The sequence below is a fragment of the Scomber japonicus genome, chromosome 7 (assembly GCF_027409825.1).
Source record: "Scomber japonicus isolate fScoJap1 chromosome 7, fScoJap1.pri, whole genome shotgun sequence".
NCBI classification, from domain to species: domain Eukaryota; kingdom Metazoa; phylum Chordata; class Actinopteri; order Scombriformes; family Scombridae; genus Scomber; species Scomber japonicus.
Window position 1 is genome coordinate 27,545,526 of NC_070584.1, and position 13,282 is coordinate 27,558,807.

At 39.1% G+C, this 13,282-nt stretch overlaps 2 protein-coding genes across 2 annotated transcripts in view; one reads left to right on the top strand and one right to left on the bottom strand.

The window, feature by feature from the left end:
- The window catches only part of cp (ceruloplasmin), a 167,043-nt gene that overhangs the window by 68,141 nt on the left and 85,620 nt on the right, over positions 1-13,282 (bottom strand). The window lies entirely within an intron of this gene.
- LOC128362403 (contactin-associated protein-like 4) overlaps positions 1-13,282 on the top strand; it is a 60,420-nt gene that overhangs the window by 33,381 nt on the left and 13,757 nt on the right. The window contains exons 10-15 of the mRNA XM_053323148.1: positions 2,746-2,865; positions 3,106-3,303; positions 4,268-4,430; positions 6,145-6,272; positions 6,991-7,161; positions 8,997-9,215. Of these exons, the coding sequence (XP_053179123.1) occupies positions 2,746-2,865; positions 3,106-3,303; positions 4,268-4,430; positions 6,145-6,272; positions 6,991-7,161; positions 8,997-9,215 (999 nt within the window). The remainder of the gene's footprint in view (positions 1-2,745; positions 2,866-3,105; positions 3,304-4,267; positions 4,431-6,144; positions 6,273-6,990; positions 7,162-8,996; positions 9,216-13,282) is intronic.

The window sequence follows — 13,282 nt, forward strand, 5'->3', positions numbered from 1 at the left end:
GCCTACTGTTTCATTTTAGTGATGTGTGTGTGTGTGTGTGTGTGTGTGTGTGTGTGTGTGTGTGTGTGTGTGTGTGTGTGTCTGTGTGTGTGTGTCTGTGTATGTGTAGGTATGTAGGTGTGTGCGTTGTCAATGTCTAGGCCTGTCTGTATAGTGATGTGACAGGTTGCTTTTCGCTCAAGTCCCATTGGACATGATTGAGGCTGAGGTTCATGCTGAAATCCAACACCTGTCACTCAGACTTTATCACTTTGTCACATTAAGACTCTTCCTATAGAGTAAAGTAAATACAAACATGGAAGTGAGCTCTCATGTTCCTCAGAAACTGGTGAAGGAAGGAAAATAATTTGCTTTGCATGAACAGAGAGGGACGTGGTGGAAGTTAATGTTTTTGCAGAGATTGGTCAGTTTTGAGACACAGTCATATTTTTGTCCTAAGCTTTATAACAATGATCAAAGCAATTCTGAATACTTAAGTTGCTCATTTTCTCCCAGCGGCATTGTTGCATCAGACATTTCAAGCGCAAATTAAGTTAAACATGCTTTTAGTACAAAACAAGCTAAAAAAAAAAACTAAACATTATACCTTACCTGCAGGGACATTGTGAATAATTGTGCACCAAATGTGATATCCTGCTTCTTAACAAAAATAGCCTGGTTGGTAATTCATAATGCAGAAATGAGGTGTCACTTTAACCACTGAGAGAAAGTTGAAGACAGAACAAAGAGATGGCATCCTGCTGTAAATGGAAGCTACAATTTTCACCCACTTCTCACTTTAAACATCACACATCAACCACAATATCAGCACTACTGATGTGAACTTCTTTCTACTTACTAAGTATTTCAGTTTTAGAAGTACAACGTTTCCAGGTAATTCACTGGAGAAGGTTAACATGAATAGAAACAGCTAAGAAGATAATTTTAGTGGTTATATGTGTTCTCTGAAGCAACCTTGATATAGAGCACTTGTTGGATAATAAGTTATAAATGTTGCTATTTAGATCCAAACATTTGATCTGGAATTAAAGACTGCAAAATTAATCAACTCCCCAAAGTGTGGTATCAATAAGAATGACAGCAATGAAATGGAGAAAATGTGATGAAACCAAATACAGAGGACTGAAGGAGGGAGTCATGCAGAGTGAAAAGAAGAGAGGAAGATGGAGGTAGACAGAGAGATACAAGGAGAGAGATGGAGATGGAGGCAGAAAGCATGTAAGAAAAGGAGACCTAAGGCTGACTGTTCTTTCCACATAAATGGATTTCAAACGTAGACACTGCCTACAGTATTTTAGTTGAGTCAAATTAGAAATTAAAGAAATTGTTGCTTTGATTACACTGCCAAGCATTGATTGAATCTGCACTTGTGTGATCGGCTCCGGGCAGGATCAAAGCACACACACACACACACACACACACACACGCACGCTGCTCACCTCTCTATTTGAATCTTATATTTGGGTCAAAACCTTTCTGTAGCTATATCAAGGCAACATCTTGGGAAAAGTCTTTGAATAACATGAGAATAAGAACATATGTGCACGCATGTGGGAAACTTTCTGTGTAGGTGTGTGTGTGTGTGTTCTTATATAATCAGGGGAAGGGTTATATAATTTGTTTTCACCTATTTTAGTTCCTAGCTTTTCACTCACTTTGGTGCCCAGGTACACAAATGTTCCAATTTGTTTGTGATTATCACCATGATTTTCAAAGTAAAATATTTCATTTGGAAATATCTCTCATTACACTACGTTTGACTGACACACACCATCTATGACATCTATAAAATGTACACATTTCCATGTTTGGAGGTGGAGGTAGATAAGGTGGACTTTTCAGCAGGAGACCAGTGATCGCCTCCACTTTCATACAGCAAGACAGGATGTTTTTTTGTCTATCTATATCATTATGTAAGGATAATGTTGACAATGGTTTGGAGAAGAGAGTGATTAAGCTTAACTAAAGACAACTTCTTCAAGTGTAGACCACTGAACATTCAAGTTTTTATGGATCAATTATTAACCTTCCTGTCGTCCTCCCGGGTCAAATTGACCCTGTCTGTTTTGACTGTTCCTTCCTTCCTTCCTTCCTCTGTCCTTCTTTCCTTCCTTCCTTCCTTCCTTCCTTTCCTTCCTCCATTCCTTATTTCCTCTGTCCTTCTTTCTGTCCTCCCTTCCTCTTTTCCTACCTTCCTTCCCTCTTTCCTATGTCCTTCCTTCCTTTCCTTTCTCCCTTCCTTTCTTTCTTTCCTTCCTTCCTCTTTCCTCCTTTCTTTCCTTCTTCCTTCCTTCCTTCCTTCCTTCCTTCCTTCCTCCCTCCCTCCCTTCCTCCCTCCCTCCCTCCCTCGTTTCCTTCCTTCTCCCTCCCTCCCTCCCTTCCTTCCTTCCTCCCTCCCTCATTTCCTTCCTTCTTCCTCCCTTCATTCCTCCTTTCCTTCTGTCTTCCTTCCTTCCTTTCTTCTTCCTCCCTTTCCTTCCTTCTTCCGTCCTTCCTTCTTCCTCCCTTCCTCCCTCGACTTGAGGACAACAGGAGGGTTAAATACCATCTTTCCACCAACATCTGCGCTGAAAATAAAGCTGATTGTGATTTCAACCTGTCTTGATTTCTTTCTTCAGTCAAATCATATCAGCTGGGTTTCACTAGGCGCTAGATTTGAGGAGCAGAAATGAAATTAAAATGTATACAAAATAGTTGTTATTCTTGACATAAGTTGATTGCATTGTGTATGTTTTTTGTTCACAGCAACATATGAACAGTCTTGTGAGGTGTACAAACACAAAGGCAACACATCAGGACATTATTACATAGACATGGACGGCAGTGGACCAATCAAACCTCAGCTCATATACTGTAACATGACAGGTAACACACACACACACACACACACACACACACACACACGTAGGCTACATACATAAACACACCATCAGGCTATCAACCAATTTGACTCTCTAATTTCATTTCACAGAAATGTCATTTCATTGGATTCAAAAAATAATTATTGTTATAATTTCATCCTCTACTCCAATCTTCCTATTTTCACTGAGTACTTAATAAAAAATAAAAACCCCTCTCTCCTCTGTTTTTTCCCTCCACCAGAAGACAGGGCATGGATGGTGATCCAGCACAATAACACAGAGCTGACCACAGTGCATTCATCGCCTGAGACAAACCAATATTCAGCCCACTTTGACTACATTTCTGAAGAGGAGCAGTTAGCTGCCATCATCAGTCAATCAGAGCACTGTGAGCAGGAACTGTCCTACCACTGCAGGAGGTCCCGTCTCCTCAACACACCAGGTAAACACAGCAGGATCCTTTCTGTTGTATCAATATTGAGACGTGACATTTTGGAGGGCATTAGATATTCATTTTATTGTTAAGCAGGTTTGAGTGCAAGATGGAGAAAAGACAGGGGTATTTAAATGGAAAATGTATATTATTTGCCAAGCAAGCCTTTCTGCATCTGATCTATATCTGGGACCAGAGAGGAGTGGTGTGAAGTACTGATTTAGTTAATTTAGTAACTAATTAAAACATCAATTACATTTCTGTTGTGCATTTCTCCTCCTCATTCCCACTGCAGCAGCTAAACATTTATCTGCACCACTCAATTTCTTAAGTAAATCGTTAGCCAGTAAAAAGCTGATTTTGTTTCCCAGTTCTTTTTATTTTTCTTTAGTAATAACTACACAATACAACAGTTAGTTTTTACAATGCACAAGGTACAAAATATGCACTTACAAGTTGCATTTTTACCACAAATGGGATGCTACACTGCTTGCCAGAAGAATCTAAACTTTGGCATCTTCTTTCTCTTATAAAAGGGAGAGTACTTTACAAATTGTACTGAGAAATTTTATTTTTATTATTTTGTTTTGACCTAAGAGCCACCACTGTGTACATTTAGAAAGCCTACTTACCACAAGGTGTGTGGGAGAGATGTGTGGATAGAGCAGCTTCCCATTATCTGTCCAATTTTAGCCAGCGTAACAGCAGTGAAACACAGTTGAGGCTGGACAGCAAGAATGCAAGTAAAGTAAAACTAAAGGGCTGTGGCAGAAAGGTGTTGTTGAACAGATGGATGGAAGAAGAGAGCGAAACAGAGAGAGAGGAAGATGTTACAAGTCAGCTGCTCAAACATACATCTATAAAATCGGTAGTAGCAATCTTCTTTTAGACGCGTCTCTCATTAAGCCCTTAGTTATACATATATCTTCCCTTTTTTCCTAGTGATTAATGATGTGCCTGTGTTGTGTTTCAGACGGTGATCCATTCAGCTGGTGGGTGGGAGGTCCAGGTACAGGCCAGGTCCAGAAGTACTGGGGTGGAGCTCTGCCAGGAAGCCAGCAGTGTGCCTGTGGCCTGCAGGATAGCTGTCTGGATCGAAATCACTACTGCAACTGTGATGCAGACTACGACCAATGGTGCAGACATTTACTAGGCTTCTATGTCCTCCTGTTCATATCCATCACACAAATTGTGTTTTTAATGATTCACCTACAGTATATGCTGCAGAATTCAGTATCATGAAAACACCTCCCAATGTCTGTATGTTCATGAAAATGTACAGGCCTCTAAGATCACATTTATTCATCCACATTATAAAAAAAGGTAAAGTGCACTCAAAGCTACTTCATTGCATTTCCACATGTGTAAGTGAATATGATTTGACCGTGACAAGTAATCGGGCCGACTGGAAGCAGGTATGTTTCAGACGAGGTCAGTTAATGTTGACAGTCTGCAATGTTAAAGCTGCAGTGTGACTTTTTTGTACCCCTACAGGCCATGAGGGTAGTTACAAAAATAGTGTCGACACATGTTTACGTCAAAGGTTCGACTGTAAAGTGGTGGATAAATTGGTTTGAACATCACATAACCCATAAAATGACTCAGGATCTGATTAATTTGGTCTGATAACATTTGGAAAGTCATTAAAAAAGCTGCACAATTAGTCCTCAGGTTTGTCCCCAGCTTAACTGATAACATCTTGTGAACAGTAACTATTGTCTCCATGCTTCTCTGCTGTTTGATATACATTAAACCATAATTTAAAATGGTTGTTAGTCTATGTATAACCAGAACTATATGTCTTATTTTGAACTGACACCTACCTAAAAAGACTCTGAAGTTATTAATGTTTCCAATAAATACTATTATAAAGACATGGTTAAAACTTTAAAACATGTTTAACAGACACTTTTTGTTTCTGAAATTATTAATTCAAATTTTGGTTTTGGATGCAATCATGAGTCATTAATTAGAAGTCCTGTTTCCATCACATCCTACCTTACTGGACAGAAAGAGACATCCGCTACAAATCCTAAGATATTTAAACATCCCACTTCACGTTTTATCCAATCCTGTATTTAAATCCTTTTATCCATGCTGTCAGCAATTCTGTATTTAGGTCACCTTCTCCAATCCTGAGACCAATTCTACTGGTAGACCCATTTTCCCTTTATTGTAACCAATCTCACTACTGTCTGCATAGCCAAAGGTCCTTTTTTCTATTATCTTCCTCCCCAAATCAGTGCAACTCTATTTTTATAGACTTTCTCCTGCCATCAATATCTCATCAGATTCAGTAGCGCTGTATGTGCCTACAGTCCTAGATTTATTCTTTGACTAAAGATTCCCAGGAACGCAGTTGGAAACACCACAGAGCTGAGTGTGTAGGTGTGTGTGGTGAATGTGCAAATGAATCACTCAGTCTTCGTTCCTTCAGAAAACGGTTCCACAAACACGTCGGCTCAGACATGCTGTGTCAGCCGAAATGCTTGTCTTCATTTGAACACCTGTAACCCTCCAAGAACAAAAGAACAAAGTTAAGAAATGGAGTGTTACTAATCTGACTCTCACTTTTTTAAAAAGCTTAGTAAGAGTTTGGTACAACTTTTCAGTATTGATGTCTTCCTTTTCTTCTTCCCTTCTCCTACTACTCCTTTTTTTTTTCCCCACGTCTTGATGTGATCCTTCCCCTTCTCCTCTTTGTTCTCACCATTCTCATCTTCCTTGTTCTTCTTCATTGTCCACCATCTCCTTCCTCCTCATAATCCCCTCCTCTTCCTACTTCTTCTCATCCTCCTCTTTGTTCTTCTTCCTCTTCCTCACTCGTCTCCACTTTCTCTCCTTCTACAGGGCTAATGATTCAGGCCTGCTCACCCATAAGGAGACACTTCCCGTCAAGTCTCTGGTGCTAGGTGACATCCAGCGGCCGGGGTCGGAGGCTGCCTACAGGGTGGGACCCCTCCGTTGTCATGGAGACAGTAAGTCTATTTAAGCATCCTGGTAATTGCTTTAGACAATGCTTAATGTTCATATAAATGTTGACATGTGATGAAAGCTAACTCTTTGTGTCACCATTTGTTACCTCTTTGGCTATTTCGATATTCTACACACTGAGCATTTTTTAATGTGTTGTTTTGAATACTTTTCAAATTATAGGTTTTATCCAACTGTACAGTGAACTGAAACCCTTCATTCAGTCTCCCTCCTGACATATAATTGGTTAATGGAAAAATAGGCTGCAGTCAGTTATCTAATTAGCAGATCAATTGCTAAAAAATAACTCCCTATGTGCTCTCTAATAACAAGGTCTAATGAAAATATACATAATAAACTAATCTAAGTGATATATTTTACCTTTTTTAATTGCTTCTAATTTCAGCCTTCATTTTAACGAGTAAATAAATAAATGCCTTGCGAGATAAATCAACATAAATGAGATAGCATAGATGGAGTTATGCCTCCGTCCTTAGCTAATTAGCTGAACAGTTGGTTCATTTGTTTACTACACGATTTTCATTATGCAGCCATCATAATGAGTTTTCATTTAACAAGCTTTGTTCTAGAGTAATTTATACAGTTTTTTTGAAAAAGAGATTTACATCTTTTTATATTGGACAACAACAAAACACGGACATTTTAAGACATTTTATAATGATAAGAAGCGTTAACTAAGTGAGGCCTTTGTTTGTGTCGCAGAGAACTTCTGGAACGCCGCGTTTTTTGACAAGGAGACGTCTTACCTTCACTTCCCCACATTTCATGGAGAGCTGAATGCAGACATCTCTTTTCTATTTAAAACAACATCCTCCTCTGGGGTCTTCCTGGAAAATCTGGGTATCAAGGATTTCATCCGGATTGAACTCAGCTGTAAGTAAGAGCTCAGTTTTTTTTGTTGTGAGAAGCGTGCAGGTGATCTATGGGAGCCGAGGAGTAATTTCTCTCTAATATCTCCCTTTCTCATCTCACACACATTGACACAGCAGGACAAATGGTACCCTCCCCCTTAGGGAAACCCTGTATAGTTACGGCAGAGCAACCTCTTATCTCGCCGCAGCACTTTCTGTTATTATGACAATCCGTGTTGAGATGGCTCTGTATCATTATTACTGCTGTTAACATGACTGTACCCGGAGCCAGAGAGCGCTTTCTAAATTAAGTTATGCCTCTGGGTTTTTCTATCAAATGGTTCCACAATCCCACAGCGGTGCAGCGTCTCTCTCTCTCCACAGGAATGATGTTCTGTTCGTGCAGAAATGTCACCACTCTGCTAACTTCACCCCTAAATGAGGAGCACAGACATTTTGGCAGTGTAGTGATGGATGAAAGGACATGTGGCCTTCAGCTCAACTCTCTTTATTATAGGTTAAGCTTGTTTTTGGTTGTTGGAGCTGTGTAAATGTTGTGAAGATTAATGACTAGAGCACACTAACCCAGATTATTTTCAGTCTCACTGGGATAGTACATCCTCACAATGTTATGTCCATCTGATGACATACAGTACTTTTTAATGTCTTTCAATTGTTTGTTGAATGTTTTCTAAGTGTGTGATATGTATAAGTGTGTGGAAAAGTATCAAATCATCTAAATTTGAATACTGTTACTGCAAGTTTACTTAAGTAGATGCTGATCGCAGATTGTGTGATAGTGGCGAGATGACAGGAAAAGTGGGCAACAAAAGTCTCCAACCTGATTCAGGGATGTTGAGGTTTATGGTCAGCATCTTAATCTCTATGTCAAACAGGTGCCTTAATTTTAGAAGAGGAAAAAATCAACAGAAGTGTTGCCAATAATGCAGAGCTGGACTGAATAATGTAGTACATATAAACATGGATGATACCACACAACTGTACAATGTTTTGTAAATGGTGTTTCAGCAGCTTTGGCACTCACAAAAGAGTTGGACCCAGAGCTGGTCTCTGAATCATCTCAGATCTGCGTCCAGCTGTGTGTCCATCCTGCCAACAGATGGACGGGTGGGAGGAAGTCACTACACACTTTTGCCAACATATGATGAACATGACAGACTAATGCGTTCATTGAAAGGCGGCCCAGACTGGAGCCAAAGTCGGAAAATCCTTTTTCAGTTAAGAATGTGACCATAAAAGGAACCTGCACACCAATCTGTCAAATTTGAACAACTGGAGCATCTGTCATGGTTAGAAAACAAACTTTTTTTTTTTTTTTTGGGGGGGGGGGGGGGGGGGTTACTTACAGCTCCTGTTAAGTTTGTTATTACAAATCTTAAACAAAGAGAAAGACTGTAATCATTGCCTTTCCTCCTACTACACCCCTATAAGTAACTATAGGAAGATAATAAAAGGGACATACTCTTCAGAATGAAATATGTGAATTCTTGCAAATACAAATCATTTCCATCATTTTAAGAGTGTCAGAATCATCACAGGGCCATGATTGATTGTTTACAGTCTTTCTCTCTGCACCGATGGACCTGCGGCATCTTTGGCGGTGACACGAGGGATTTACAATGTCTCTCTCATCAGAGGACACAATTATCTCAAAGTGTCAGGGAGGGTTTGTTAATCAGCTCATTAGAATTCAGCAGCAAGAAGTCAAACTCACTCTGTTGGTGTGACAGTCAACCTGTAGTCTACATGCTACACACAGTCTGTGGATACTACCATCTCTCTCTTTTTATGTTCATTGTGTGATCTCACTGTTCTGCCCGTTGCCCTCCTCTCTAGCCTCCTTTGAGGTCATCTTCTCTTTCGATGTCGGCAACGGGCCATTGGAGGTGAGAGTTGTGACGAGCGTCCCGCTGAACGACAACCGGTGGCACAGTGTACAAGCCGAGCGCAACGTGAAGGAGGCATCGCTTCGTGTCGATGAGTTCCCTGCCTCCACACAGGAGGCTCCATCTGATGGACACATTCATCTGCAGCTCAACAGCCAGCTATTTATAGGTGAGAAGCAAGAGTGTGTGTTTTCAAATGCCTTCAGTATTGTAAGATGAGGAAAATTCAAAGTGAGAGCATTTTCAAGACTTGGTAGGTTTAGGATTTGGGTTTAACGGGTGGGGGGTTATACAGTAGAATGAATTATGATTAGGAATGTAGTAGAGACAGTTACGATGTTTGAACATTTGCCTCATTAGTAGCTGAGTGCCGGTGATAACTGCTCCCCGGTCTTATCCACTCTTATCTTAGAGTGTGACTCTAGCAGGATAGACACACTGTATACACACTGTAAAAGTATGCAAATGTGCCCACAAGTACACACACACACACAAAGGCCTACTGTGGAAAAAAAAAACCCGTAATGAGCGGCGGGAACTATAGTAGAAGATTGCTTCTTTTTTTTTGTCTCCTATTGAAGTATGCAGATGTTTTGAGAAATCAAACCTCAGCAGACTTCTTTCTTTTAACACAGTAAATGCTGCAGTTTCAGCCCTCTTTGCCATGCAGCTCTGTTTAGGTAGCACTGTGGGAATAAAAGTTTTGCTACTACAACACACAAATCCCACATGGGCAGCTGCTCTACACTACCAGGCTGCATATGCCTGACAGACTAACGACTCATCCTGCAGTATATAACGGGTGTAACTGTGTATTAAACAAATGCTGATGCTTTTGACTTTGTTAGAGGGAAAAACTCTTAAGCTTATGCTGGAAAAAGGAGTTGCTGAGTCCATGCTTTCAATGCACTGAACAATAATTACCTTTGATGGATAACTGTGTTTTTAAGTGTGCTGATAGAATGGATCATGCTCTGTTTCTGTGTGTGTGTGTGTGTGTGTGTGTGTGTGTGTGTGTGTGTGTGTGTGTGTGTGCGTGCATAGCCTGTAAAACTGCACCTGCGTCTGTATGGAGCCATATTGACTTGCTGACTGGAAAATTGCATGAAAATAGAGGCAGAGGCAGTGAACAAGCTCTCCTTTACCATGCAATGTCAAATTCATCACGCAATGTTTCACTCTAATTTCAAGCAGCTAAAGACTGTGCAGGCGTTTATGGGATGATGCATTGACTTTGGCACTTTTAAAGTTAAGGCTGACAAGGCTGGTGTTATTCTATTCCTCTTCACTGTCAACAAATCACAATAAAAAGACTAGCAATGCATTAGTCTGTCTCTCAATACTCTCTTGTTTCTTTATCCTCTCTGTGGCACTCAGAACCAAGTATATTTGTTCCTACTGATGCTGTAACTATATGAGTCTTTAATATTACAGTAGGTCACATGTATATAGTTTTATTTCAAAAAGGTTAAAAAAGGTTAAAGGGGAACTTTTATATACTTTTTTATAATGTTTGCGGTTGTGTGTTAATCTAATGTTGTTATGACATTGGATATCTATCTCAGTTAAACATGGCTAAACGTCCAAAACTTGAGATTAATATATGTTTTAAAAAAATGCTGCCTGCAAGTCAAAAGCCAGGTGTTTTTTTTTTACAAAGTTATTTCTACTCCTATTTCTTGTGATGATGTCAGATTGTTTTTGCATAACCACAAACAGTCATCTGTTCATAGCATTTGTCGCTAAGGTTGTTCCATGCATTGCAATGTCCACTCACACATTTCAGATTGTATTTAGTACTCAAACATGTACGCATGTATTTGAGAAGTTGAGAAGAATGAGAAAAAAAGAGTGAAATCACACTATTATTGTTTGTTCATGTAGACTACCAAGCTGCCAGAGGTTCTTCTAGAAGCCACCCAATCAAAACAGAGTGGGCTCAATGGGAGGGAGGAGCTAAAACAGCCTGTTTCAGACAGAGGCTGAACTGAGGAGATGCATTAAGGGTCAATATATAAGATCAATTAGTTTTTTAAATCATGAAGATATTCCAGTTGAGTCCTAGAATGTAAATTAAGACCTGGAAATGATAAGTCCTCTTTAAGTACAACATCTGGGCCCTGTAGTTTTAAGTCAAGGTGACTCAAAGAGGAGCAAATAGTGCATTTGTTGGGTTCCATTTTCAGCCATAAATTAATACACATTTGGTGTTTTAGGGAGTATTTACAGCAGTGGTGTGGGATTGACTCCAAATAAACTCCATATCCCATATTCATCATAATGAAGGGACATGTCCAACGGTGTGGCTCACTGATGTGTTTTTAATAGTTGTAGGACAACAACGGAGGAATACATGTATCGGGCTTTTACTACACAGGCATTACTTTCTAATATAGATCATATAGATAATATAGATCTGGCTTTGTTTTTTTTTACATGGGATTTGTTCAATGACTGGATGGCTGGAAGCAGTACGATTTTTCATTTTTGGTTTAAGAAAATAAATATGTAATAAATCCTAGCTGACTGAATATATGCTACTGAAATTATATCTATTGCGCCATTTTAAGGCACTGAGGCCTTTAATAAACTCTACGCAGTCCCTCTGTTTTCTGTTCTGCCTAAACTCCGCCAGTTCAAACTTTCTTATCTTCACTTCATCTCTTCCACAGCTTTTCATAATTCTGTTTAACCTCTCGCCATTATTTGCCCTGTTTGAGAGGAAGAAAATCCATCTTGTATTATGAGGCTTTATCTTCCTGCAAATATTACGGACATTCATTCATTTGTAAACACACATTTTGAAGGGAAAATCAACAAACAATGATGAGAATGGAGAGATGCAGACAGACAGGAGATGAGCATTGATTGGATAGCTGTGTTAAACTAATAATCCTCACTGAACAGTTAGGAAGAAGTGAACACGAGTCGTTATCCTTGATTTACAGCAGCACATTTCATCTCAACTCTTTTCCTGTTCCAGAAAATGAAGAGCCATGTGTTTTAGAGATTGTTATTGTTAATCCATAATGTTAGCAGCATGCCTTCATATCATATTTCACAATACTGCAAAGACATCTATATTGCTGCAGTTTGAATAGTGGATCCCATTTGTAATATATAACATTGTCCCATATAACTTAATAAGACAGGGTATTCCATAGTTTGAATTAATAAGCCGTAATATTGCCTTGGGTGAATTTATATGACACAAAGTTATTCTAGTCCAACTTCATTTATTGCCTCAGGAAAAATAATTTTGCACACACACTGTTACACAAATCCTTGTGCAAGCCATAGTTAAAATTATGCTCCCATGAAAAAGTCAATGTAATGTTACAGTGTCTGTGTTGGCTGCTATGAACATATATGTTTAAGTGCTCATGTCCTCTTGTTTAGCTTGTTACGTCACATTAGAAAGTTGTGAAAAGTGATTGACCTGACTGCCCGACTGACAGTGTATCTTTGGGGCCGATGCTGATATTGAGTAAACAAATTTAGATATCGATATATCAGCAGATAATCTTATATAAATATATATAATTACATAAACACACAATTTTTGCAGTGATCCCTCAAACATGATTATCAAATGTAATGAAGATATGGAGGCAGGATATTTTACATTTTAACAATAAACTTTATTGTCCAAAAATCAGTGCACTGAGACTGTAAGCTTCAATAGGAATTAGATCATTAAAACTATATATGAATTTAAAAAAACTGAATGAAAAATCATATGTAAATACATTTAACTTGAAATAAGAAAAAAAGTTGCTGCCCATATAACTTACAAAACCCCATAAAAGTATTGCTGCATATAAGACCACATATAGGCCAATACTAATGCTTTGTTTCTTCAGTCAGAGGAGGTGTCCCCCAGGCGTCTGTCATTGGCATTTTTAGGCCATGGTGCATTCAGGATTTCATCCCTTTTTGCAATCACTACCAGCAATTTACACAATCTCCACATAATAGTCTTTGCCAGAAGCATAATCAGATAGAAGTTTGCTGTGCAGGTGTTTTAAACTTTTCCTTATTGAGGTTTTTAGAGATTGCTTAATTAAATTTCCAAATCTGAGTGCTCCTAATGTGTTTTGTCTGTACAGAAAGACAGTCTCATTGAGGTTAGAGAGTTAGCGTTATGAAAAAGCTGCTCTGGCTGAACATTTGAGGCTTTTCCAGATACAAACTGAGAGAGTAATACCCTGCCAATTCCAATCTGCAAGAACAATA